Source organism: Pipistrellus kuhlii, unplaced genomic scaffold (genome assembly GCF_014108245.1).
Source record: "Pipistrellus kuhlii isolate mPipKuh1 unplaced genomic scaffold, mPipKuh1.p scaffold_m20_p_3, whole genome shotgun sequence".
NCBI classification, from domain to species: domain Eukaryota; kingdom Metazoa; phylum Chordata; class Mammalia; order Chiroptera; family Vespertilionidae; genus Pipistrellus; species Pipistrellus kuhlii.
The window spans coordinates 82,348,849-82,376,168 of NW_023425529.1; the positions used below are offsets into that span (position 1 = coordinate 82,348,849).

Genomic DNA, 27,320 nt, shown 5'->3' on the forward strand with positions numbered 1-27,320 from the left:
AGCAGCCAAGTTGTTTTAGCTGGTATTAACAATTTCTAGGCAATGCAATTATCAATCAAGAAAGAAAGAATACAATGTGAAGGCAATCCTGTGTATTAGCTTTATTTCAAAGAGATAAGCCAAAGTACTAAGAGCATTAAATACCTTTTTAGAAAAGCAGTCACATAGGCCACTTTTAAAACTAATATTTTTTATTCTTCTCTTCTTCTGTTATAAATACAACTCCCTATAAAAAGTTAGCAAATATCAGATAAATACAAATTAACCAATTAAAACAGTCAAAAACACAGATCAATAGATCACTCTTGGGTTAAAATTAAAGTCTGAATAACTGTTAGGTCATTGGCAAACTCTGACCCTTCAGAGAACCTATATATCTATACATATAAAAGGCTAATATGCAAAGGGTGCCCTCAGGAGTTCAACCAGGAGACCAGGAATTCAACTGCTTGCTATGATGTGTGCTGACCACCAGGGCACGGTGTGAAATGAAGCAAGGCCCCAGCCAGAAGCCAGCAGCTGGGGAAAGGAGGCCCCAGTTGGCAGCCAGAAGGCCCCAATCAGCCCTGATCACCGGCAAGGCCTAGGGACCCCTACCAGTGCACAAATTTCATGTACTGGGCCTCTAGTATTGTGATAATAGTAGGAGATTAGAAAGGCTCTATCATTTGGTGACTTTAATTAAGGCTTGGACCTAGAATTAAAAATAAGGTGATTTTGGCTTTTTATATTTGGAATGTAATTGTGGTAGTTTTTAAAGCTGATTCATGGCAGATGCAGTACACACTACAGAAGTTGATCATTTCACTTGGCAACATAGGAAGCCACTTAAAACAATGAGCTTTGGACCTAGCTGGTTTGGCTCCGTGGATAGAGCATTGGCCTGGGGACTAAAGGGTCCCAGGTTCGATTCCAGTCAAGGGCACATGCCTGGGTTGTGAGCTCGATCCTCAGTAGGGGGCATGCAGGAGGCAGATCAACGATGCCCTCTCATCATTAATGTTTCTATATCTCACTCTCCCTTCTTCTCTGAAATCAAGAAAGATATATATTTTAAATGGGCTTTACCTAATATCAGAGCAAAGTAAAACATATGAATAGATTAAATAAGTACCTCAATACAGCTTATGAAAAAGAACAGAGGAAGGTTTTGGCTAGGTAAAGGAGTTTCAAGGAAAGTGAGCTGTTTTCAAAATTAGTTTCCATGTATTATAAAAAAATTATCAAAACTATGATAAAAAAAAAACACCCAAACCTATGATAGTCATGTTAGTAGTTTTAGGGTTATAATAAAGGGTGGGAGAAATTATTTGTTAAAATATTTTTTTAAGAGAGTGGAGGGGAAGTAGTAGGGGGGAGAGAGAGAAACATCGATGTGAGAGAGACCCATCGATTGGTTGCCTCCCACATGTGCTCTGTCCAGGGCTGGGGATCAAGCCTGAAACCAAGGTAAGTGGCCTTGACCAGGAATCGAATTTAAGACCTTTGGTCCACGAGTTTACACTCTAATCACTGAGCAACCATCCATGGCTCAAAATAATCTTTCTGCTTTCAGTGTTCCTATTTTAGAGTTTTAGAGCTTAGGAAACTACGTTGTGTAGTATAAAGATTACTGAATTTGGTCAGAAGTTCTGAGATGCATAATTTGAGGCAAAGCATTTAATCTCATTAAGGCTCAATTTCCTCATGGGTGAAAAATGGAGATTACATCTTCTTTATAGAATATTTTGAAGATCAAAATGAAATAATGTGTAGCAAAACACCTAGTTACTGCCTGGAGGCACTTTTAATATCAGTTTCATGGTTCTACTCATTATCCTACCTTTCAGAAAACTACTGCATCTTGAAATAACTGCCTGTAGCAGCACACCTTAAAATGTGTTAGACCACTTGCATCAGAATCACCTGTTGTGTTTTGTCAAAAGTGTACCTGAAATCCATCCCATTCCCACAAACTCAGAATATCGTGGGGCTACACACCGGAAGACAACATTTTCAAGTCCCAAGGGAATTCTTACATAGTCTAAATTTGATGATCACTGGCATTTTGTGACACTGCTTTCTATAAATTAGAGCACCTTAACAATTCCTTCCTAAAATAAATTCTGGGTTGTTTGTTTGTATAATATTAGCTTTAGAGCTGAAAATAAAGAAAATAATTGATCAAAATGTTCCTATTGTGGAAAAATATATCACAGATAGAAAAGAGAGATGATGACTTCTGTGCAACAAAATAGAAATAAAGGTCCTGCAAGCAAGTGAAGGTTTATAAAGTGCTAATTTAATAGTAGGTAAACTCAGGATAAGTGTTTGGGCTATTTGGAGCTGGTGTAGGTAATTGGGAAGATAAATTGCGTTTCTTTGGGCTGCCCAGATTTGAGATATTATGCTACCCTGAGCAAACAGATAACTCTTACTTCTATCTCCAAACCTCTTAATCCAGTCTACTCCCATTCATGATACGGTAATTCATAGGATAAGAAAGTTGCCAATTTATCCATATTTGCCAAGAAAAGTGGTCTCATGTCTTTTAAAACCTAGTTCTACACTACATTCAATGGCTTCCAGTTTCCTAAAATTAAATCTGTCATCTCTCCCAAATAAGGAAAACAACATTTTTCCTTTGTAATTTTGGCTAGAGGTCCATTCCTAGGCCTACCTCTTCTGCCAAATTCCAAGGGTATCTAAGTTTTCTTAAGATATTCATTGGGCCGAAACCAGTTTGGCTCAGTGGTAGGGCGTCGGTCTGCGGACTGAAAGGTCCCAGGTTCGATTCCGGTCAAGGGCATGTACATTGGTTGTGGGTACATCCGCGATGGGGGGTGTGCAAGAGGCAGCTGGTCGATGTTTCTCTCTCATCAACGTTTCTAGCTCTCTATCTCTCTTCTTTCCTCTCTGTAAAAAATCAATAAAATATATTTTTTTAAAAAGATATTCATTGGTACACAGACACTCTCCCAGGTTACACATTATATTAGCAATTTACCCTGGTAATCTAGCAGGGAAAAAACAGTCCTTTTTTCACTAATATCTTTTATCATGTTCATCTACTAACAATCAAACTCCATTTGTAGGAAAAAGCCCACAGGATCATAAAGCAAACACAAGTTTGGAATGTCAACAGAATCTACAAATGATTTTGACACATGGGGGATAGACTATGTAGTAGTCTGAAAACTCAAGAACCAAAATTTGGCTAACTATATACTAAGTTCTTTTCCCATCTCATTACTTCTGGAGAATGCATTTATCAAATTACAAAAATAATTACTTAAAAACTTCATAACTATGAGCTGTTTAAGTATTAATAGGAGATTTAACATTACAGAATAAATAGGTTAATGGATTTGGATTTTTGGAAATGTGTGTTTAAAAGAGAAATATATTGAATAGACAAAATAATGTAAGTTTGAGAAACCAAGATAGCAGCATAGATAAACCCCTAAATTGCTGCCTTGCACAACAATATCAAACTACAACTAAAAGACAAAATGGACACCATCCAAAACCACAGGAAAGCAGGCTGAGTGGAAATTCTACACTAGAAAGAAAGAGGAAAGCACACTGATACTCAGAGGAGCTGTAAAAGGCTGAGGTACAGAGGCGCGCACGCAGAGAGGACGGGTGGCTGAGTGTACGTGCGGCTAAGTGCATAGCTGGCTTTCTAAAGCAGGAAAGAGACGGAAGCTCCTAACTGTGTTCAACTCCAGTCCCAGGTGAGTCTCTGGGAATCTAAACTCATTCAGGGAGAAACTGGATTGTCTGGCAGCGGGCGAAACTTGAGGGCAGCTTTCTCTCAGAGGTGATTGCAGCGATTACCTAGGGACACTGAGACCCAGGGGCTCATAGGGCAGGGCTGACGGGAAGCCAAGGCTGTCTGTTCTGCCCTGAGACTGCCCCATCCAAGCTGAGCAGAGAGGCTTTTGCAATTTTGCAAGTATTGTCTCTTAAGGGTGTCTCCAGCACAGAAATTCTCCCAGCATAGATCCTCACAGCCAATCGGCCTGGAGGTCAATTCCTCCCAGTAATACTAACAACAATCAAGGTTTAACCACAGGAAGGCTATGCACACAGTCCACAAAGGGGTGCACCAAAAGTATCCACCTCAGGTAACTGGAGAAGGCTGAGCCACTGGGCCCTATAAGATACCTACCACACAAAACTAGTCGACCCAACTCAGGGAAGAAACGAAAATGTGGAGACAAAGAAACAGATCATAAATGAAAGAAATGGAGGAAAGCAAATGACTGGATATAGAGTTCAAAACCATGCTTTTAAGGTTTTTCAAGAATTTCCTAGAAAGGCCAGTAAATTTAGTGAGACCATTGAGAATATGAAAAAGGAACAACTAAAAATTAAACATACACTGCCTGAAATTAAAAAAAAAAAACTTCAGAGACCTAACAGCAGACTAGAAGACCACAAGAATCAAGTCAAAGATATGAAATACAAAGAAGCAAAAAACACCCAACAGGAAAAGCAAAAATAATCTAAAACTTTGAAGACAGTGAAAGGAGTTTCTGGGACAACATCCGAATTATGGAAGTGCCAGAAGAGAGAGAGCAAGATACTGAAAACCTATTTGAAGAAATAATGACAGAAAACTTCCCCCACCTGGTGAAAGAAATAGACTTACAAGTACAGGAAGTGCACAGGACCCCATAAAAAGGAATCCAAAGAGGACCACACCAAGACATAGCACAATTAAAATTCCAAGAGCAAAAGACAAAAAGAGAATATTAAAAGCAGCAAGAGAAAAAACAGTTAATTACCTACAAGGGAGCACCCATACAATTATCAGCTGATTTCTCAACAGAAACTATGCAGGCCAGATGGGAGTGGCAAGAAATATTCAAAGTGATGAATAGCAAGAACCTACAACCAAGATTACTCTACCCAGCAAAGCTATCATTCAGAATTGGAGGTCAGATAAAGAGCTTCACAGATAAAAAAAACTAAAGGAGTTCATCACCGCCAAACCAGTATTATATGAAATGCTGAAAGGTATTCTTTAAGAAGAGGAAGAAGAAGAAAAAGGTAAAGATAAAAACTATGAACAACAAATATATGTCTATCAACAAGTGAATAAAAAATCTGATGAACAGAATAAATTGGTGAATATAATAGAATCAGGGGCATAGAAAGGGAGTTGACTGACAATTCTCAGGGGGGTGGAGATTTGGGAAGAGACTGGACTAAAATTATACACCTATGGATGAGGACAGTTGGGGGGAAGATAAGGGCAGAGGGTGGAGGGGAACAATGGGGGGGGGGGAGAGGAACATTTGTAATAATCTGAACAATAAAGATTTATTAAATTAAAAAAAAAACAATCCAAGTTTCACACTTCATGTTTTGCTATATGGATATATATTTACACTTAAAAAATATTTGGCATATTATATTTTGTGCATATTTTAGAGCATACTACTCCAATGGGAAGGGGGAGATGTGTGCCTGGTGATTTAGTGATATTCTTAGCTCATTTACCCAACTGAGCTTTTGCCATTTTGGCATTCAATCTGTTTTGAAACAAAGTTCCTTGCAAAACTCAGATTTGAAATTTTTTTTTAAATCCTCTTAATTAAGTATAACATAACATATGTTCATCACACTTGTATATAATTTTTTGGTGCACTGAGCATTAAATAACTGGATCCTCTCAGTCTGCCAAAAATTGATGAGTTTCCCAAGATAAAATTTCAGTGCAAAAGTAGGAAAGTTGCAAATTAAGTTAGAACATGATGGGAAAATGTTTTTTTAAAAATCTATCCTGATATTTTCCCTTTCTCTTTCTAAAACATCTTAAAATTGAGGCTAGGTAACTTTCAATGTTTTCTCAATCTGCACATTTGGGGGAGAGGGGAAGTAATAATTATTGCTTAGAAAAATTGTAAATATACACTTACCTAAATATAAACAAACCTTGTTTTGTTTTGTTTTTACTGCGTTATATTTTAAAGACAGACTTCCCTAAAAATCATTCTTTTCTTGTTATCCTTTTGTTCTGAAGATGTGTGCCACACATTAATTTGGTCTTAGAGAAACACTATACTTCAAATTGAGAAAGTTATAAATTTCTTTACACAGCTTAAAAAGAAATATACCTTTTATGTATTAAAACTGGTATTGAACCAGAACCGGTTACGGGCACAACCCCAGTGGGGAGTGTGCAGGAGGCAGCTGATCGGTGTTTCTCTCTCATCAATGTTTCTAGCTCTCTATTCCTCTCCCTTCCTCTCTGGAAAAAAAAAATAAAAAATCAACAAAATATATTAAAAACAAACAAACAGCAACAAAAAAACTGGTATTAAGCCCTGGTCAGTTTTGCCCAGTTCTTAGATCATCAGCCCACAGACCAAAAGGTCCCGAGTTCAATTCCTCAACAAGGACATGTACCTTGGTTGCAGGTTTGATTCCTGCTCCAGTCAGGGTGCATGTGGGAGGCAACCAGTCTCTCTCACATTATCTATTGTGGGGTTTTTTTTTCCTCTCTCTCCCACTCCTCCCTCCCTTCCAATCTCTCTCTCAAGATTAATGGAAAAAATATCCAAGGATGAGGGTTAAAAAAAAAACCTGATATCAGGAACAAACTTGAAGAATCACAAAAATTGCACAACAGCAAGACTAGGCAAAATGTTTGGACCAGGAGCATATGGACCAGGAGTTCACAACCTACGGACCAGGAGTTCACAGTTCGATTCCCGATCAGAGCATACACTCAGGCTGTGGGCTTGATCCCCAGTGTGGGATGTTCAGGAGGCAGCCGATCAATGATTCTCTCTCATTACTGATGCTTCTATCACTCCTTTCCCTCTCCCTTCCTCTCTGAAATAGAAAATAAAAAATACATTTTCTCTGAATATTAAATCTCCTTTTACGCCATCATAATGTACATAACTTTCTTATAATGTTAGGAGCAAATCTTAGGGCTCATTTAATAATGATCACATCTTTTTTACTTTTTAAAATCCAAACCCGAGGATATGTTTGTTTGTGTGAGTGTGTTTAATTGATTTTAGAGAGGAAAGGGGAGAGAGAGAAACATCAATGTGAGAAACATTGATTGCTTGCCTCCCGTATGTACCATGACTGGGAATTGAACCCTGCAACCTGAGTATGTGCCCTGACTAGGAATCAAACTCACTAACTACCTTTTGGTGTACAGGATGTTGTTCCAACCAACTAAATCAACCAGCCAGGGCAATAATGATCACATCTTAACATTTACATTGCATTTTTGGTTAACAAGTACTTTCATAGAGGTTACCTCACCTATTCTCTCTTATAACCCTGAAAATAAGCAAGTTAATTAAAAAATTTTATGCTCTAGCTGGTGTGCCTCAGTTGGTTTGGCATCTTCCTGTGCAGCAAAAGGTTGCCAGTTCAATTCCTGGTCAGGGCACATACCCAGGTTTCGGGGTAGATCCCCAGAAACCGATGGATGTTTCTCTCTCCCTAAAAATCTATTTTTTAAAAAGTATTAAATTTTTTTATAACAGATGCAAAAACAAAAAAACAAAAACAAAAAACAACAAAAAAAAAAAACACACACACACACAAAAAACACACCTCCTATGAGCAGTGTTTATATGTTACAGGGATAACAATAGATGAACTAAGCCATATTTAAAATACTGAGCAGAGGGGGAAGAGATTATCAAATGAAAAGGAGGGGGGAAAAAGAGAGGGTAAAAGATTCATAGTAGATTTAAACACTGTAAGGATAACAGGAAAGTTTGAAAAAGAAATACCATATTTTGGTAACTGCCATACAATTAAAGAGAAAGAAAAAAAGTTTTTGTCAACATTGAGCTACTAATACCCAAAGAGAAACAGCCTTTCAGCAGCCTCTTTAATAAACAAATGCAGATCAGAATAAGTTCAAAATAAAAGATAAAAACAATGCACACATATATCATGTACCTATTAAAATGTTTATAATATATAAAAATGCTTATGAAATAAAGATACAAAAGTGAATACAGTATGACATGCTATAAAATAAACTATATAAAAAAGGATTAGAAGGAAACATAAAAATTTTTATAGTTACTATCTTTGGAAAGTCAGACTATGGGCTATGTGTTTTATTATATAAAATTTTAATAAGAATAATTTAAATATAAGTGTTATTAAATTTTGAAATGTGTTTTTGTATTTACATTTCAATTAATGGTGGGGTAAGGACTTTAGTGGAGAGAACCTGCTCTGTGGGGCAGGTAACCAAGGTTCTACTTTTAATTTTGCCACTAATTAGCTCTATGACATTGGTCAACATCATTTATCTTCACTGAGTTCTGGTTTCATTGTTTATAAAATAAAGAATCCTCAGTGGCCTCTTCAAGCTCTAACACTGATGCAGTTGTATTTACTCTGTTCATATATTCAAATGGAAGAGCTATTAAAATTCTAAATACCAAGAGGTGTAATGAACATAAAATTAGAACTATGAATTTACTAATTATCTTGATGGCAACCATACAGATGCCTCTAGTCATTTTATGAACTGTGATTTTTCATAAAGTCCATTGATCTTCCTCAGAACATCAATATTACTTAAAGAATGGCCAATACACATAATTATTATACTTAAAACTTAGGACTAAAATTTTTAAACATTATCTTTAAAGGTCTTAATTTTTTTTACAAGGGACTTCAAAAAATCATATTCTACTGAGGAGAAAACAACAGGCCTGAGTGTAGATAAGATACAGACCAAAAAGGGAAGACTTAATCCCTAAGCTTTATGTCATTAGAACAAATCCTAAAGCAATTTGCCAGAACTTTTAGAATACTGGCCCAGGTTTTTCTCAGACCTCTGTGGCTAACTAACAAGATATGTAGTTCTCCGAGTCACCCTAAAGGGAAGGTATAAAACTATTTTGAACTTTTTATGCCAATTGCATATGAAATGTATTGCTGCTCCAGGTAATCACATAGCTCCCCTCTGCTCTTCTCATTATTTTCACAAAATATATGATTTTTAAAACAACACAATATTTCTTCTACTAATCACAATGATCTAAGAGCCTCATAATTCAACACTTTACAGAAACTATAGAAAACATTTTGTTGGAAGCCCAAACCCTAGGATCAAAAACAGACTCTCATTATATCAAACATGTCTTCACGCCTGTTGCTCTTTGCCCCCTCTCACACTTAAGTACACCCCATTAGAACTCACCTTATCCTTGCAAGGCCTTTGACAGTTTTGTGCTGCACACACGGCATTCTCATCATCAGATTCCTCTGCTCCTGACCAGTCATACTTTGAGGGGATGTCCAGCACTTTTCTTTCTCTCTTCTTCTCAGTATTCTCTTTCACAAGTTCAACTTTGGCTGCAGCAGCCTTCTCCTTCTTTTTCTTTCTCTCTTCTTCTTTTGCTAGTTTCTTGGCCAGTTTGTTCAGCTCCTTTGCTTTTTCTGCACTTAATTTTAATTTCTTCTTTTTAGGTTTATCCATTTTCTTTAATTCTTTGGACTTCTGTTTTCCTTCTCCAAAAAGTTGTTCTACCTTTTCTAGCTTCCGTTTCCTTTTCTTCTCTGAAGAGTCCTTTCCTTTTATTTTTAATGGTTTCTCCTCCATGCTGTCATCCTTAAAAAATATAAAATTAGAAAGAATTTTTAAGCAAGACATTTAAAAACAGTTTTGTTCTCCTATGTGAAGTATCTTGAAGTGTCAAATACATAGACAAATGTATAGTAGAGGTTACTGGGGGAGAAAGAAATGGGATTTATTGTTTAATGGATACAGTTTCTGTTTGGGCTATATAAGAAGTTCTGGAAATAGTGGTGATCATTGCACAACATTGTGAAGTTAATTAATACAACTGAATTGTATATTTAAAAAGTTAAAATGGTAAATTTTGTGTAGTGTACACTGTACTACAATAAATATTCTAGATATTTAAAAATCACTTGAAGAAGGCAAATGTAATATTCAGTGAAGATAATAGCAAAAAATAATGGCAAATCCTAAATAAAAATATTTCACTTATTTTTAACTTGCTAAGGGAAAAAAACCTCATTGTTAGCATACTATATAATAAAAGCCTAATATGCAAATCGACTGAACATCGGATCAACCGGTCACTATGATGTGCACTGACCACCTACAGGGCAGATGCTCAACACAGGAGCTACCCCCAGCCCACAGGCCTCAGGTCAGCCAAGGTGGGTGCCAACAGGAGCCCCCAATCACCCCACAAATCAACTCTGATCACCAGGCCAGACCTAAAAACCCTATCCATCCACAAATTTCATGCACTGGGCCTCTAGTATATAAATATAACCCGTAGCATCCATTTGAGATGAAATAATACACAGAAAGCTAAATGTATAATAATAAATGTACATTAAATTATGTAATAATGTTTTTGGTTTTCATTTACTACTACAATAGTTCTTCATTAATTCAATAAATTCTAGGTGATTAAGAAGTTACTAGAAATGTTATCAAAACATACAAAATTGTATCATGATCACAATACAAAAGGTATGTAGTGACTTTAGCAAGAGCTAGAAAATAGTTGATATGACAAAGCAAAAAACATATATTTTTTCAACTTCCGAATATTGTTGCTTTTATGCGCCAATGCAATAAGTGTTAAAATTTTAATAGTAAAGGTATGTCTAGTAACAAAAAGAACAAGGAGGGAGGCTGAAAAAAAATTGAAAATATTGATAATTACCTAGGAAATAACACTTGAGCTAAGAAGTATATGATTCTTTTATATGTTGGATATAAATGGAAACTAACAGACACAGACAGATAACAGCATGGTGGTTACCAAAGGGAAGAGTTGGGTGATAGGGGAGCAGTAAAAGAATAGAGAATTTTCCCACAAATTCAAGGCTGGAAAACCTTTGATAAGAACCTAAAAATCTTCAGAATCCAAAAAACAATAATAACCCACTGTATTATAAATGTCTAAGTCTATCACATTTTGACAAAAATTTTAACCTCTGAATACTTTATATTTCCATATATGTAAAATAAAAGGATAAGATAAGATAATGAATGTGAAGAAAGTGTTCTATAGACTGGAAAACATTATCTTAGGCTACACCTGGGATTTGACTTCCAAACCAAAATCAAACTAAATTATAATGATTAGCAAATTATAATATGCTAAGTGAATCTGAATCAACTATTGATAACACTGCACCATTCCATTACATGGAAACAAATAACAAATAGAATATTAGAAATCAAATGCCAGAGTTAGAAACCACGTCCCTCTGTTTTTACTACGTGTGTGACCTTAGGCAAGATTCCACCTCTCGGATCCTAAATTTCTTCACATGCAGAAGGGCTAAATACTTGCTGTGTCTATCCTTTTCACTCTCCCTTTCAGGATTATGGTGAGGATCAAATGAGATCATGGATATATAAACACTGAATATATTATAAATTATTATGCAAGTATAATAGACGAATGTGGACTCTCCCTCTCCATTTCTATATAACCATTTCATTAGAAACTTTCATTTAAAAATAATTTTTAATTAATAACTAACTTTTATGTTTCAATTACAGTTAATGTACAATATTAATTTTAGGTATAAAACCCAGCAATTAGACATTTATATAACTTATGAAGTGATCACTCCAATGTGATCATCTGACACCACACAGTAATTATATTTTTTACTATATGCTCTATGCTGTACTTTATAACCCCATGGACTTTCTGTAACTACCAATACATACTTCTTAATCACTTCACCCCTTTCACCCCAAACCCTCCCCTTCTAGCAACCATCAAAACGTTCTCTGTATCTATGGGTCTGTTTTTGTTCTGCATGTTCATTTATTTTGTTTTTTAGATTCCACATATAAGTGAAATCATAAGGCATTTGTCTTTCTCTGTATAATTATTTTACACAGCACAGCACCTTCTAGGTCCATCCATGTTGTTGCAGATGACAAGATTTCGTTTTTTCTTTTTTTATGGCTGAGTCATTTTCCATTGTATATATGCACCACATCGTTATTCATTCTTCTACTGATGGACACTTAAGGTTGCTTCTATTATTTTGGCTACTGCTAATACTGCAATTAGCATAGAATGCATGTCTTTTGAATTTAGTGTTTTGAGTTTCTTCAGATAAATACCCAGAAGTGAAATAGGTGGGTTCTACTTTGTCTCTAGTCTTTGCTTTGGTCTATTTTGTCTAGAAAAAGTATTAATGCATCAGTTTTTATTTTCCTTTTCATTTCCATTGTCATGATATATCCTTTTCCATCCCTTTACTTTCAGTCTCTCTGTGTGTGTGTGTCTTTTGATTTGAAGTGAATCTCTTATAGAAAGCATATATAAGGGTTTGCTTTTGTGATCCATTCGGCCACCAGTTATTTTTTGATTGGAGCATTTAACCCATTTCCATTTAAACTAATGGTTGATAGGTGACTGTTTTTCTTTGTCTTAATTTTATTTTTTTCATTGATTTTTTAAAATTTTAAATAAATGTTGTTCATATTATTACAAATGTTCATTTTTTTTCCTCCATTGCTCCCCTCCACCAGGTTCCCACCCCACCCTCTGCCCTTTCCACACCCCCCATTGACCTCATTTATAGGTGCACAGTTTATGTTCAATCTCTTTCCGCACCCCCCACTCCCCTTGTCCCCGAGAATCATCAGTTCACTCCCCTTCCATACCTCTGATGCTATTATATTCACCAGTTAGATCTCTATCTCTTGGTTTTTAGATTCACTTGTTGATAGTTACATATTTGTTCATAATTTTTATCTTTATTTTCTTCCTCTTCCTAAGAACCCCCTTCAGCAATTCATATAATTCTGGTCTGGCGGTGATGAACTCCTTTAGCTTTTTTATTTATTTATTTATGAAGCTCTTTATCTGGCCTTCAATTCTGAGTGATAGCTTTGCTGGGTAGAGTATTTTTGGCTGTAGGTTCTTATTATTCATCACCTTGAATATTTCTTGCCATTCCCGTCTGGCCTGAATGGTTTTCTGTTGATAAATCAGCTGACAATCATATGGGTGCTCCTTTATAGGTCACTACCTGCTTTTCTCTTGCTGCTTTTAATAGTCTCTCTTTGTCTTTTGCTCTTGGAATTTTCATTATGATGTGTCTTGGTGTGGTCCTCTTTGTATTCCTTTTGTTTGGGGTTCTGTGTGCTTCCTGGACTTGTAATCTATTTCTTTCCCTAGGTAGAGGAAGTTTTCTGTCACTATTTCTTCAGATATATTTTCGGTATCTTGCTCTCTGTTATCTTCTGGGACCCCCATAATTCTGATGTTGGTTCGCTTGAAAGTCCCAGAGGTTTCTTACATTATCTTCAACTTTCTGGATTCTCTTGTATTCTTGCTTCTGCAGAGTGTCTTCTGGCTCTTTATGTTCCAAATCTTTGACTTGATTCTTGCGATCTTCCATTCTGTTTTTAGGACTCTGTATAATATTTTTTATTTCAGCCAATGTATTCTTTATTTCTAGTCGATCCCTTTTTATTTCTAGTTGATCCCTTTTCATATCCTCATAGGTCTCATTTATTTTATTGGCCTTTTATAGGAAATTCTTGAAAAACCTTATAACCGTGGTTTTGAACTCTATATCCAGTCGCTTTTTGTCCTCCATTTATTTCGTTTGTGATCTGTTTCCTTGTCTTGGCATTTTCGCAGCTTCCCTGAGTTGGTAGGGTGGCTTTGTGTGCTAAGGTGTCCTATATGGTTCAGTGGGTCAGCCTCCCAATTACCTGAGGTGAACACTCTTGGTGCACCCCTTTGTGGACTGTGTGTACAGCCTTATTGTAGGTAAGTCTTGATTGTTGGTAGTGTCACTGGGAAGAACTGACCTCCAGGCCAATTGGTTTGGGAGGATCAGCTGTGCCTATGCTGGGAGACAGCCTTATTCGTCTAGACTTGGTAAATTGAAAAAGCCTCTGTGTTCTGCTTGGATGGAGCGGAGTTTCAGGGTACCCCCTTTCTTTTTAGCAGTAATGGTTTATTTTCCCCAAAATTACATATCACATGAATTTTCAATAAAGAAAATCAGAAAAAAGAACTATTTTGGATTAATCAGAAAGTAGGACAGCCAGACTACTACTCACTCAGCCATCTCACCTTGCCAGCATTTATGGTTCTTCCAAAGAACTTGGGCATTCTAAAGTTTTACAATCCCTGTTTTAGTAGGTTTTAAATCCATACCTCCATGATATGCAGGAATCTGTCTTCAGAGGGTGGGTGTGTGGCCTGCAAAATCCGCCATATGTGTTGAGTTTCATCTAGAGATACTTCCAGGAGATCTCCAATCATCATAAGTTCTTCTAGCTGGGCTTTAGCTCCAGGTGACAACTCCAACACTGGAGGTTCTAAACTTCGGGGCACCAAAGGGCTCTTCCGTGGCTGCTTCCTTGGGGTGCTAGAACCTTTCCAAAAATTTATAAGACAAAATAGAAATGAAAACTATGAAAAAGAATGTAATGTCTCTAAAGCAAATAATTAGGGGAATGGTTCTTTCACTCCCAACAATTTAGACATTCTTTTTTTTAAAATATATTTTATTGATTTTTTTACAGAGAGGAAGAGAGAGGGATAGAGAGTTAGAAACATCGATGATAGAGAATCATCAATCAGCTGCCTCTTGCACACCCCCTACTGGGAATGTGCCTGAATGCCCTTGACCGGAATCAAACCCGGGACCTTTCAGTCCCAAGGCCGACGCTCTATCCATTGAGCCAAACCAGTTTCAGCTAGACATTCTGATTGATTGCATCATTATTAAAGTGAAAATGAAATTTAAAACAAATATGGAACAAAAATATTTAGAATTCTAATACACTCTAAAATACTGGTTTAGAGTACAAAACTGGTTCCTTATTGTTTATCCTGTGACTGAAGGAATAGGGGAATCTATAATAATAAAAGCATAACATACTAATTAGACCAGCCAGCCAAATGACCTTCCAGACAACTTTCTGGACGAAGCTGGGGCTGCGAGGGCCGAGGCAAGCCAGGTCTGCAAGGGCCAAGCCTCTTGCACAAATTTCGTGCATCAGGCCTCTATTAGAAAATAATCTCTTAATCCATGTTCTCTCTCCTTTTTTAGAGGATACCAACAGATTAAGCATATACCTGCTCTACATAAGCGATTATTTTTCTAATGAACAGACAACAAACATAGCTGACCCTTGAACAGGCAGGTTTGAACTACACAGATCATGGCCCACTTGTATATGGATAACTGTGTCCACTTTAAAGCAGATTTTAAAATTGATGGACCTGTGCAGTTCACATTCAAGGGTCAACTGTTTTTTTGCTTGTTTTTATTAATCCTCAGCCGAGGATATTTTATTATTGATTTTTAGAAAGAATGGAAGGGAAGGAAGAAGGGAGGCAGAAAGGAGAGGGAGGGAAGGGATGGGAGACAGGGAGGGAGAAACATCGATGTGAGAGAGAGACATCAAATGGTTGCCTCCTACCTGTGCCCTGACCAGGGCCAAGGATCGAACCTGCAACCTAGGCACATGCCCTTGACTGGGAATTAAACCTATGATCCTTAGGTGCACGGGCTAAGGCTCTACCCCTGAGATACCCCAACCGGAGCAGATCAACTGTATTTTTTATCTGAGACTGGGAATCTGTGTATGCACAGGGCTGGCTTAAACTACTTGCTAATTTTTGATTGCATGGTGAGTCAGTGCTCCTAACCCCTACACTGTTCAAAGGTCAATTGTAATATGCTGTCCCATAAAATTCTGAATTTTACTATGAAGAGATGAACACTCTCCATTTTCAGAGGTGTAACCTAAAGCAATGTGACTTACTTTCACTGGGAAAAAAGTGAACATAACAGAGAAGCTATATAAAAGAAAAAGAAAAACTTTCTAATAATTATAGCTTTCCGAAACTGGAATGAATATTCTTAAAAAGCAATAAGTTCCTTAAGAACTGGTAATGAACAAAAACAAAAAAAACTAAATGACTCCTTATCAGAGATTTTATAAAAATGATAGATGAGACTAGATGCCCTCTAAAGTTCTTCTAATTAGAATTCAATAATTATATGTAAGTTTTCAGATTATCACCTAATGACAGAAAATGAGGACATTTTCAGGTTCTAATAAAATTTCATGGCAGCCAGGACCGGTTTGGCTCAATGGATAGAGTGTCGGCTTGGGGACTGAAAGGTCCCGGGTTCGATTCCGGTCAAGGGCATGTACCTTGGTTGCGGGCATATCCCCGGTAGGGGGTGTGCAAGAGGCAGCTGATCGATGACTCTCTCTCATCGATGTTTCTAACTCTCTATCTCTCCCTTCCTCTCTGTACAAAATCAATAAAATATACAATATTTAAAAAAAAAAAATTTCATGGCAAAGATTATGTATTTAAGAGGGATTCACAGTCTTGATTAATACAATGGTTTTTTTCTCACTGGTTTCAGGCTAATCTTTTCCACACTGTTTTAAAGAGTAATACCTTGAGAACAACTCTTAGAAGCAGAAGAATAAGCATGTTCTGCACAGAATGAAGGAGCTGTCCACATGTGAGTGACCACCTCCTCAGATTTGATGGGAATCTCTTCATCACAAAAAAGATTGGGTTCCAGACTACTGGAGGACTTCACACTGGCTGTGTCCTGAAGAAGAAACAAAGAGGGCATTATAAATTAGAACCACTTGTGGCTCTCAAAGTCTAAAATAATTAATATGATATTACATATTAATAAATATTAATAATTAACATATTTTATTACTTCACAGAAAAAGGTTACAAAGACCTGGTGCAGAGTCCTATTCCCCAGCAATACAAAAAATTATAAAAGAGTGAGATAGGAGAAAGACAAAAGCTTAATGACTAATATAACATCTGATTCTCCTTGTAGGGTACATGAGATTATCCTTAAGTAAGTAGGATACTTAAAAGGTTTTATAACAGGATTCTGGAAGACAATGCCACTCACTGAAAATTTAAGAATAGCAGTTCATTATTTTCTTCCCTATTCAAACAAATTCTAAAAAGCAACAGACAGTACTTTAGTTCCAGATGCTGCCTCTCCCTGCTTCTCCCTGACTAGAATTGGAATTCTTTTCTGACCTTGATTCTACTCATTTCATTGTAACTCAAGCAGGAAACTTTGTTAGGCTTTCAGAATGGAAATGATGATAAACAGGAGATAATGAAGAAAAATAATAAGTAAAAAGAAAAAATTTAAAAAATTACTTTCCCAAGTGAAGTATGAAATGTGAAGAGGTACAATATTGACTTTGATAAGTTAAAGACAAATTGTTAGCCCTAGAGGAAACAATGAAAAAATAAAAAAGTAAAAGATATAAGAAACCATAAAAAATAAAATAAAAGAGTAATAGAGGAACAAAAAAAGGGGGGGAGGCTTAATAAAAAAATAAATAGCAAGAGCCCAGCTGGTGTAGCTCAATGGTTGAGAGTCGACCTATGAACCCAGGAGGTCACGGTTCAATTCCCAGTCAGGACACATGCCCGGGCTGCAGGCTCAATCTCCAGTGTGGGCATGCATGAGGCAGTTAATCAATGATTTTCTCTCATCATTGTTTTTTCCTCTCCCACTTCCTTCCTCTTTGAAATCAATAAAAATATATTAAATAAAAATCAATAGCAAGATGGCCAACTTAAAACTTAATCATGTCAACAATTATATTAAATGTAAATAGACTAAACACCCCCAATGAGAACACTGATCATGTTACTTAAAATACACACACAAAACAAGACTCAACCATATATTTTACAATTACATATATATGCACAAACAAATAAGAAAGGACCTTATTATATGCTATCTCAAGATACACATTTTAAATATGAAGACTCAGATAGAAGAAACCAAGATGGCAGCATAGGTAAATGCCAGTACTCACAGCATCCCACGACTATGTCAAAATTACAACTAACATATAGAACAACCATCACTCAGAACCACCTGAAAGCTAGCTGAATGGAAGTCCTACAACTAGAGAAGTAAAGAAAAAAGCACATTGAAACTGTTAAGAGTGGTGATGGCATGGATCGAGCTGATCCAGCACCCACGTGGCTGTTTTTATAATCCAGAGAGAGATCGTCCCTGCAAAGGCCACCATGAAGAGCAAAGGGTCCCAGCCCCACACCAGACCGCCCCCCAACCCAGGTCCTAGAGCTAGAAAGAAAAGTCCCCATAAATTTCAGACTATAAAAACCAAGGATTGTGACCAAGAGACACAGAGACTGATGTTCCTCTTAAAGGGCCAGGCACAAACTTACTCAAACTTGATTCCAGCTCCAGGAGAAGTTAGGGGACCCAGACACATAAGGGGAAAAACTGGATTGTCTAGCATCAGGGCAGGAACTTGAGAGCAGCTTGCTACCAGACGGAGATGCTCACATAGGTCATTGTTCCTAAGCCAAGAACTCCCCTGTCCTACAGCTGACTGGCAACCATATGAGTCCCCATCAACCTGGAATACACTGTTTGCTCTGTTCTGGTGATTCTCTGATATCCAATCCAATTTTCAGCCCTACCCAAGCTGTTTACAGCAGCTTTTGGATAGGAATGGTTTGTCCTAGCTCAGGCTTAGACTTTGCTAAAATCTCTCAAAAAAAGCTGCAACTGGTATCAGTATGCCCTAAATTTATCAATAAAAGGCTCAAGATCCAGCACCACTACCAGCCTGCCTAACTTCACAGCTGGGTCTCACCTGGGTATTTCCAAACCTGATACAAATAGGAGGAATCTGCAGATTTTTCTGTAATTCCTGCCAGGTGGCCCCAAGGCAGTGGCTGATTCTGCACCTGCCTGCACCTGTTGGACAGCTTCAGACCATAGCAGATTACAAGTCCACACATCCACAAATGACACACTCAAGGGGCACACTTAGCACCAAACCACCACTGAAGCAAGTCCTGTTCCATAGGGGTGTTTCTCCCACTGTAGTCACAGCTGGTCCTCACAGCCAATTGGCCTGGAGGTCAATTCCTCCCAGTGACACCAACAGCAATCAAGTCTCAACTATAAGACTGCACTCAGCCCACAAAGGGCTGCACCTACAGTGCCCAGCTCAAGTGACTGGAGAGGCTGAGCAATTGGGACCCTATAAGATAACTACTACACAAGGCCACTTTATCAATTCCAGGAGACATAGCAGCTCTATCCAATACATAAAAGCAAACAGTGAGGCAGCCAGAATGCAGAGACAAAGCAACATGTCACAAATAAAAGAAATGAAAGAAAGCAAACCACGGTTATAAGGTTACTCAAGGATCTTCATCAGACCTACAACAGACTTAGTGAGACTTTCAAGGATCTTAGTATAATGTCAAAGATATGGAAAAGGAGTAGTCAAAAATTAAACATACACTAACTGAAATAAAGAATAATTTACAGGGATTCAACAGTAGATTCCAAAAATCAAATCAATGGTTTTGAATATGAGGAAGCAAAGAACACCCAATCAGAAGAAAAGAAAAAAGAATTAAAAAATAAAGATAGTGTAAGGAGCCTTTGAGACAACTTTAAGCCTCTCAACATTCACATTATAGGGGTGCCACAAGGAGAAGAGAAAGAGCAAGATACTGAAAACTATTTGAAGAAATAATGACAGAAAACTTCCCTTACCTGGTGAAAGAAATAGAGACTTACAAATCCAGGAAGCACAGAGTCCAAAACAAGAGGAACCCAAAAAGATCCACACCAAGACGCATCATGATTAAATGTAAAAGGTTAGAGACAAAGAGAGAATCTTAAAAGCAGTAAGAGAAAAGCAGTTAGTTACCTACAAGAGCGCCCCCATATGACTGTCAGCTGATTTCTCAACAGAAACTATGAAGGCCAAAAGGAAGCGACAAGAAATATTCAAAGTGATGAATAGCAAGGACCTACAATCAAGATTACTCTACCCAGCAAAGCTATCATTTAGAATTGAGGGTCAAATAAAAAAGCTTCACAAACAGTAAAAAGCTAAAGCAGTTCATTACCACCAAACCAGTATTACATGAAATGTCGAAGGGTATTGTTTAAGAAGAGGAAGAAGAAGAAGAAAAAGTAAAAGATGAAAAGTATCAACAATAGCTCTAGCCTAGGGGTGTCGAACTCAATCAGAGAAGGGGCCAAAATCTAAAATCCAGCCTAAATCGCGGGCCGAATGGTTTACTGAACAGTCATAAACTGTCATTGTGATGGAAACGCAGTGGAGTGCAGTGATGACAGCGCGGTGTAGGCCACATTGTAAGGCCTGGCGGGACGGATTTGGCCCGCGGGCCTTGTGTTTGACACAGGTGCTCTAGCCGATTTGGCTCCGTGACAGCCTCTGGACCAAAGGGTCCTGGATTCAATTTCAGTCAAGGGTACATACCTGTTACAGGCTTCTCCCCAGCCCAGGCCCTGGTCAGGGTACCTGCAGGAGGCAACCAATTGATGTGTCTCTCAGATGGATGTTTCTCTCTATCTTTTCCTCTCTGTTCCACTCTCTCTAAAAGATCAATGGAAAAATATCCTCAGGTAAAGATTAACCACAACAAAATGAACAATAAAAGGGTAATTGATACATTATCTACCAACAATTGAATCTAAAAGTAAAAATAAATAAGAAATCTAATAAACAGAATATACTGGTGAATAAAATAGAATCAGAGGCATGGAGATGGAACAGAATGACAATTCTCTGTTGGAAGGGGGTTGGGGGTGGAGAGGTGGGAAGAGATTAAACAAAGATCTTATATACATATATGCATTACCTATGGATAGATAATAGGGTGGCAAAGGCCTGAAGTGGGGTAGGAACTGGGAAAAGGGGGGTAGTGGGAGGAAAAAGAGGGACATCTATAATACTCTCACAATAAAGGTATGTTTGTTTTTTTTAAAAGGATACAGATGGGTTGGTAAATAGCAAGCTTAAACGAATTACTCTTCCTATGTTGGAAAATTATAGTTCAGTCCCACCAATGGCAAATATGGAAGATGGAATAGCCTCTCAGTGAGAAATGGGTTTTATATAAAGATCTATCACTCCATCTTATCTGGTACTAGGTCAGACTAAAGTCAAGACAAAATCTACTCTATTTCCACAAAGCGCAAGCCAACCCCAAGTATTAGCAAAGGTAAGAATTAAAAAATAAAAGAATCTAAGTATTTAACTTGTCTTTCTCTAAAATAAGCAAGTACTGACATACAAAAAAGAACTTCCTGGAAGATAATAATTACTACTCTTTTATACCCTCCTCTCTAATGTGTAATTTTGCATATATTTGTAATTCTGAACATTTTTCATTTGTAAAATATAAACTATAATATGAATAAATAATTTCAGTAAAGGTAAAGAATATGCCTTAAAAGGGAGTAATTATACAAATATCTGAAAGAAGGTTATCCAAGACACAATCACAAAAGATCTGACATATTGCTTCATTAAATATATATTTCCTAAGTAATAAAGTTCTTAAATTGCTGCTCAGAGTGTTTTAGTGGTGATAACAGAATGCTATACAAAATGAAATAAACAATGCAAAGCATAAATCATCTGTTCTAAACATTTAAATACTACAGTAAGCCGAAACCAGTTTGGCTCAGAAGCTAGAGCGTCGGCTTGGGGACTGAAGGGTCCCGGGTTCAATTCTGGTCAAGGACGTGAACCTTGGTTGCGGGCACATCCCCAGTAGTGGGTGTGTAGGAGGCAGCTGATCGATGTTGCTCTCTCATTGATGTTTCTAACTCTCTATCTCTCTCCCTTCCTCTCTGTAAAAAAAATATATATATATGAATACACAATAAGATCAAATGATTGATTTGATTTTTCTACATAATTATGTACTCTTCTTCCTAAACCAGTACGGGACTCTTTCTTAAGTCAAGACATTAAATTCAACCTATTTCAAGGATGAATTCATGGAGACATAACCAGGGGACATTAAAGAGAAAAATCACCAAGCCAAATGCACATAAATTGGCAAATATAATTTTCATCACTGTTTGTTCTGTGGGAAAATACTCAATATATAATTGTTTTAATGCAAAAAATATCTATTTCCAGGTAACTTTTACTTTGAATTGTCATTAAGTCTTGCCACCATTCTTCCAGTTTTCAAGCTGTCAAACATTACTAACACTATAAAATCCATAATTTTATTTTTCATGTTGTCAATACCCCCAGATCAAAATAGAAACTAGGTTGAGACTCACATATAAATTTTACAGAAAAGGACTACTACTGCTTACAGCCATATCAAACCATAGTTTTGATCCCTAACCCTGAAGTCATGTAATACTTGTGATGTTTTGTATTCATAGGTTACCAATCTGTTTCCAAGCAAAGCCCATCCTATTTAGCAATTCTATAGTAGTGGTTGGTTTTTAATGTGCTAGAAAGATAATCCAAGTATTGGAGGCTTCTAAGTTATGGCAAACAGGCAATTCTAGTATTAAATAACTAACTTATATGTGGCTTGGGCTGCATTTCCTTAAAGGTGCTCCTAGTCATTCTATATAAACAAAGATGGTCATTAACTTCAGGATAACTTCAAGGTACTCAGACCTTATTTTAACAGGATAATTCAAGTTTCAACTTTTCTCAAGTATTTATTTTATACAACTATAAATTCCTCATTAAAACATCTCCTGAATCCACTGCTTTTTAAATCCTCATCTGAGGATATATTTATTGACTTGGGAGGAAGAGAGAGGAAAGAAGAAAGAAGGAGAGGAAAAAGAAAAGGGAGAGAACATTGATGTGGGAGAAACCCACACCTGCCCAGCTGGATATTGAACCCGCAACTTAGGTATGGGCCCTGACCAGGAATCGAACCCACAACCTTTTTGGTGTACAGGATAATGCTCCAAATAACCAAGCAACCAGGCTGGAGCCCCCGGATCCATTTTTATCTTGAAAAAAATATTTCCAGCAAAATAATTTACAAGCATCTATTAATATGATGGGTGGTTTTAATTTTATATTCTGGGAATTCAATGCTGATGATATTCATTGCTCTAAGAATGAGCTTATCTACCTTATTTGCATTCTGCAAAGACCAAAAAGGAAAAGATTGCACCCTAGGTTTTCATACAAAAGAGCACAAACTCCCTGGTTATAGGCACAGATTGTAAATAGAACAAATATTACTAGGTAAACGACAAGGATTTGGGCCTGACATGAAATAACAATAAAAGGCCAATAAAGCCAACACAAAACAAACTTGCCAAAACTTTCTCTTCACCACCAGTATGGTATCATTATCAAAATAATCATATTAAGGGCAAATAATATATTCTAACTGCAACTGTAAATGCAAATTCAAACCGTAAGGCTAAGTGTAACCAATCTCTGACTATGATATTCAATCTAGCACCATCCGGATGAGAGATTAAAACAAAGTGAACTCTGTTTTAAGCAAGATTCAATGGAATTTTAAAAAAAATAACTAGATAGATGTTAACAATCAAAGAAAAAATACTAATCAGCCATAAAAACTTTCAGTAACTAAATGAATAATTTTGCTAGTCCCTCTAAGCCCTAAAGAGATACAAGGTGAAAAAAATAAATTTTAAAATTCCACTCTTAAAAAACCAACAAACCTGTTATTTCATCATCAATCTATATTTTTTGGAGCTTTGAAAAAAAAAAAATGCTATCACCATTAATATAAATAGGTTACTAGCTTTCTCTTCTACTTCAAACATCTTTTTAAACCCAGTGATCAGATATAAACCCACACACCTGGCCATGTAATTACCTTCATGTCATAGCCATATGTCTCCCGAATGTCTTCATCAGAATCTGTTTCTTCGTCATCATAATCCATTGTTTGTCGAGGGGAAGAAGATACGCTGCTCACCACCCGGTTAAAAGCAGACTGCTGGAAACTAGGTAAGTGTCCCTGAACAACGGTTTCAGGATGAACAGAGACACACAATGAATAAACATGGGTAATATGTGATTACAACTACCAAAATATAATGAACTTGCAAAGTGGCTAACAGAGTTCACCAGTTAGTACAGAGCAAATCATTTGACCATGATACCAAGGTCCACCTGAATATTATTTCCAAATAATTTTTCATTAAAATGATTTAGGTATATATTCAAAATCCTATGGGCTTATATAGAAAGAAGACATTATGGATAATCTAACTGCTGGCAACTTAATCAATTCCTAATCAATTGGTAAGATAGATTTGATTTACTACTTACACTCTGACAAACATTATCTCAAGAAATAAAACAAGAAAACCCTAAACTTGCCTGTAAGTCTGGATTGGCAGCTGCTTTTTGGAGTTCCGCACTGATGATCTTTTCAGTTTTTTCTCGAGCTGCCTGCTCCACCATACGCTGGCTCAACACAGACAGTTTGGCCAGGGCAGAAGACAGTTCATCTGTGGCTAGAGCCTGCCGGGCTCTATCCTGCCAGCTCATAGCACGTTCTGTCAAACACTGTAGGGCTTCTCCTTCAGGCAATCGTACAGGCAACTTCTGAAGGGATACTAGTAGTGACAGAATAGTCTCTAGCCTTGGCCTTCGAGACCGCATACAAAGAGGGCAAAGGAATTTTACTTCCTTAGCCTGCCAACTAGACCCTTTTTTCTGGGAACTTGACTTAGGCAGGGGAACACAGCTATTATGGAACCAGTCTTTGCAGAGCTCACACTGCAGCATAAATCCACTGGCTGTCTTGCGGCAAATGCAAAATTTTACTTCTTCTATGCGGTCCACCATTGTCATCTTGGCTAGATTGGCTGCTCTGAGGGAATGCATGGCTTCAATCTCTTTTTGCTCTCGTTCTTTGAAAACTGCCACCTGCCCACAAAGAACATTTAAAAGAAAGGAGTCACTACAGAATACTCAAAAAAATACCAAATCCTTAAGGCTGAGGGATCATCTCCAACTCGTGGCCTTCTAATAACAAAGCACTGTCCTTTAAAAAAAATCAGTTGTCAATCATTTCCTAAAATGTGGGGCAGTGTGACAGTTTCCATGTAAACATTCCTGTGAGAAATGGGCAAAATGCTACCATATTTGACAATTTCATCAGTAGAGTACTTTCAATTCTTTGTAGGGAGCAGTAGACAATATGCCTTGAAGTCAAGAAACCTAAGTATGAAGCTTGGCTCTTATACTTATATATTGTTGATCTTAGGCAAAAGTTTTCTGAATCTCAATTTTCTGAAAAAATGAGGATACCACCAAACCCATTTTGTTGTTTTAAGGAATAAATAAAATAACACATCAAAATGTTTAACTTGATGCCTGGCACAAGGTAAACACTCAATAAATACTAGTTTCCCATACACTGGCAATTCATTCTCTGAGAGGAAGTTCAATACAAATCAATTCTTATTTCTTTCTAGAAGGCGTTTATGTAATAGTAGAATGACACAGCCTGATGACCAATTATAACAAGATTTTATGTAGCTCATTTCAAAAAAGAAAATGAAAGCAAGTAATATTTAATTGTCATTAATATTGTCAGTAGATTTTCTTTTTAAACTTTCATAGTTTTAAAATTATTTCCTATTCTATTTGCCTGGTAAGATAACATGTTAGGCAGGCTCCCTAATGAGAAATCATTTCTGCTGGCCTCAAAATAGGATCATTTGGTAACAATATTGTAATAACTATGTATGGTACCAGGTGGATACCTGGCCTCTTGGGGGTACACTTTGTAAAGTTTATGATAACCACTATGGTTGTTACTGTGAGGACGTTGGGGGTGACCAGGCTGGTGGGGGAAGGGGCAGTTATGAGCGATCAGGCAGGCAGGCAGGTGAGCAGTTAGGAACCAGCAGTCACAGATTGTAAAAGGGATGTCCAACTGCGGGTTCAGGCCAAAACCATCAGTTGGACATCCCCCAAGGGGTCCCAGATTGCAGAAGGTGCAGGCTGGGCTGAAGGGACCCTCCTCCCCATGAATGAATCTTGTGCATCAGGCCTCTAATATAAAAATACAGACAGTTAAAAACATCAAAACAGCGAATGCGCTAATATCTTCACAGAATTTTGTATTCACCGTACAAAGTCAAAATGCATATCATAATTTCTTACCACCATGGCTGTATCTCTAGTTTCCTCCAATCCTTCCTCCAGATCACTCAGTGGCTCATGGTCCACATCCTTTTCTTTTTCTTTTTCTATTAGTTCTTTTACTTTTTTTCTTCTGTTTTTACCACACCCATATATACCAATGTCAGTTCGGGGACTTAGCACCTACAAAAATAAAGCCAAATACTGAACTCTGGTTTAAAAAAAAAAAAAATTCTTAAAACTGAAAATAAAAGGAACCATTTATTGACTACTCACCAAGTCCTGGGCACTTTCTTAAGGGGTTAACACAAATTATCTAATTCAATTAAAGAAAACAGCCCTCTGAAGTATTATCTATATTTTACAAACGGGAAACTGAAGCTCAGAAAGGAAACAACTTGCCCAAGGACACAGGTTTAGTAATTAGGGAGCCAGTCCTCAAACATGAAACTATCATATTTCAATGCCTATGCCCTTAACTACTATTTATCATTTTTTTTATTTTCAATTATAGTTGACATATATTACTATATTAATTTTAGGTATACTCCCCAGTAATTAGACATTCTATAACTTACTTAAGTGATCATCCTGATAAACCTTGAACCCATCTGACACGATACAGAGCTATTAGGATATGATTGACTACTAGTAGCCCTGTGAATGAATCCATGGGCCAGTAGATCGCTGCCACCCTCCTGTAGCTCCCCCCACCACCCCTCATAGCTGCCGCCCTGACTCCTCCTGCAGATCTCCACCACCCACTTGTAGTTCGCTGCCTCACAATCATGCAGATCTGTGATCCGGTCGTTAGACAGTCAGTCGTTACGCCTGACAGTATAATGGATAATTAGCATATTCCTCTTATTATAATACATAGGATATTCCCTATACTATACATTACATCCCCATGAACATTCTGAAATAATTAGCTTGTATTTTTTTAAATTTCTTTATTGTTTAAAGTATTACATGAGTCTCCTTTTTCCCCCATTGACCATTCCCTGGACACTTCCACCCCCCAGCTCATTCCCTCACCACCTTACTGTCTGTGTCCGTTGTTATGCATGCATACAAGTCCTCTGGTTGGTCTTTTCCCTCCTCACCTGCTACCTTCCATCATAGATTGGACAGTCTATTCAATGCTTCTATGTCTCTGGTTCTATTTTTGTGCATCAGTTTATGTTGTTCATTATATTCCAAAAATGAGTTACGTCATGTGATATCTATCTTTCTCTGACTGGCTTATTTCGCTTAGCATAATGCACTCCAGTTCGATCCATGCTGTTGCAAATTATAAGAATTCTTTCTTTTTTATAGCAGTATAGTATTC

General features: G+C 37.2%; 1 protein-coding gene across 4 annotated transcripts in view; it reads right to left on the reverse strand.

The window, feature by feature from the left end:
* Positions 1–27,320, reverse strand: part of KDM5A (lysine demethylase 5A) — a 100,863-nt gene that overhangs the window by 2,115 nt on the left and 71,428 nt on the right. Inside the window, exons 22-28 of one of the 4 annotated variants that reach the window (XM_036454894.2) lie at positions 26,009–26,170; positions 24,212–24,763; positions 23,703–23,846; positions 22,980–22,991; positions 16,449–16,608; positions 14,178–14,398; positions 9,188–9,598 (exon numbers count right to left, since the gene is read on the reverse strand). In XM_036454894.2, the coding sequence (XP_036310787.1) occupies positions 9,188–9,598; positions 14,178–14,398; positions 16,449–16,608; positions 22,980–22,991; positions 23,703–23,846; positions 24,212–24,763; positions 26,009–26,170 (1,662 nt within the window). The remainder of the gene's footprint in view (positions 1–9,187; positions 9,599–14,177; positions 14,399–16,448; positions 16,609–22,979; positions 22,992–23,702; positions 23,847–24,211; positions 24,764–26,008; positions 26,171–27,320) is intronic. The other 3 variants (XM_036454896.2, XM_036454895.2, XM_045588375.1) reach the window with 3 other exon arrangements.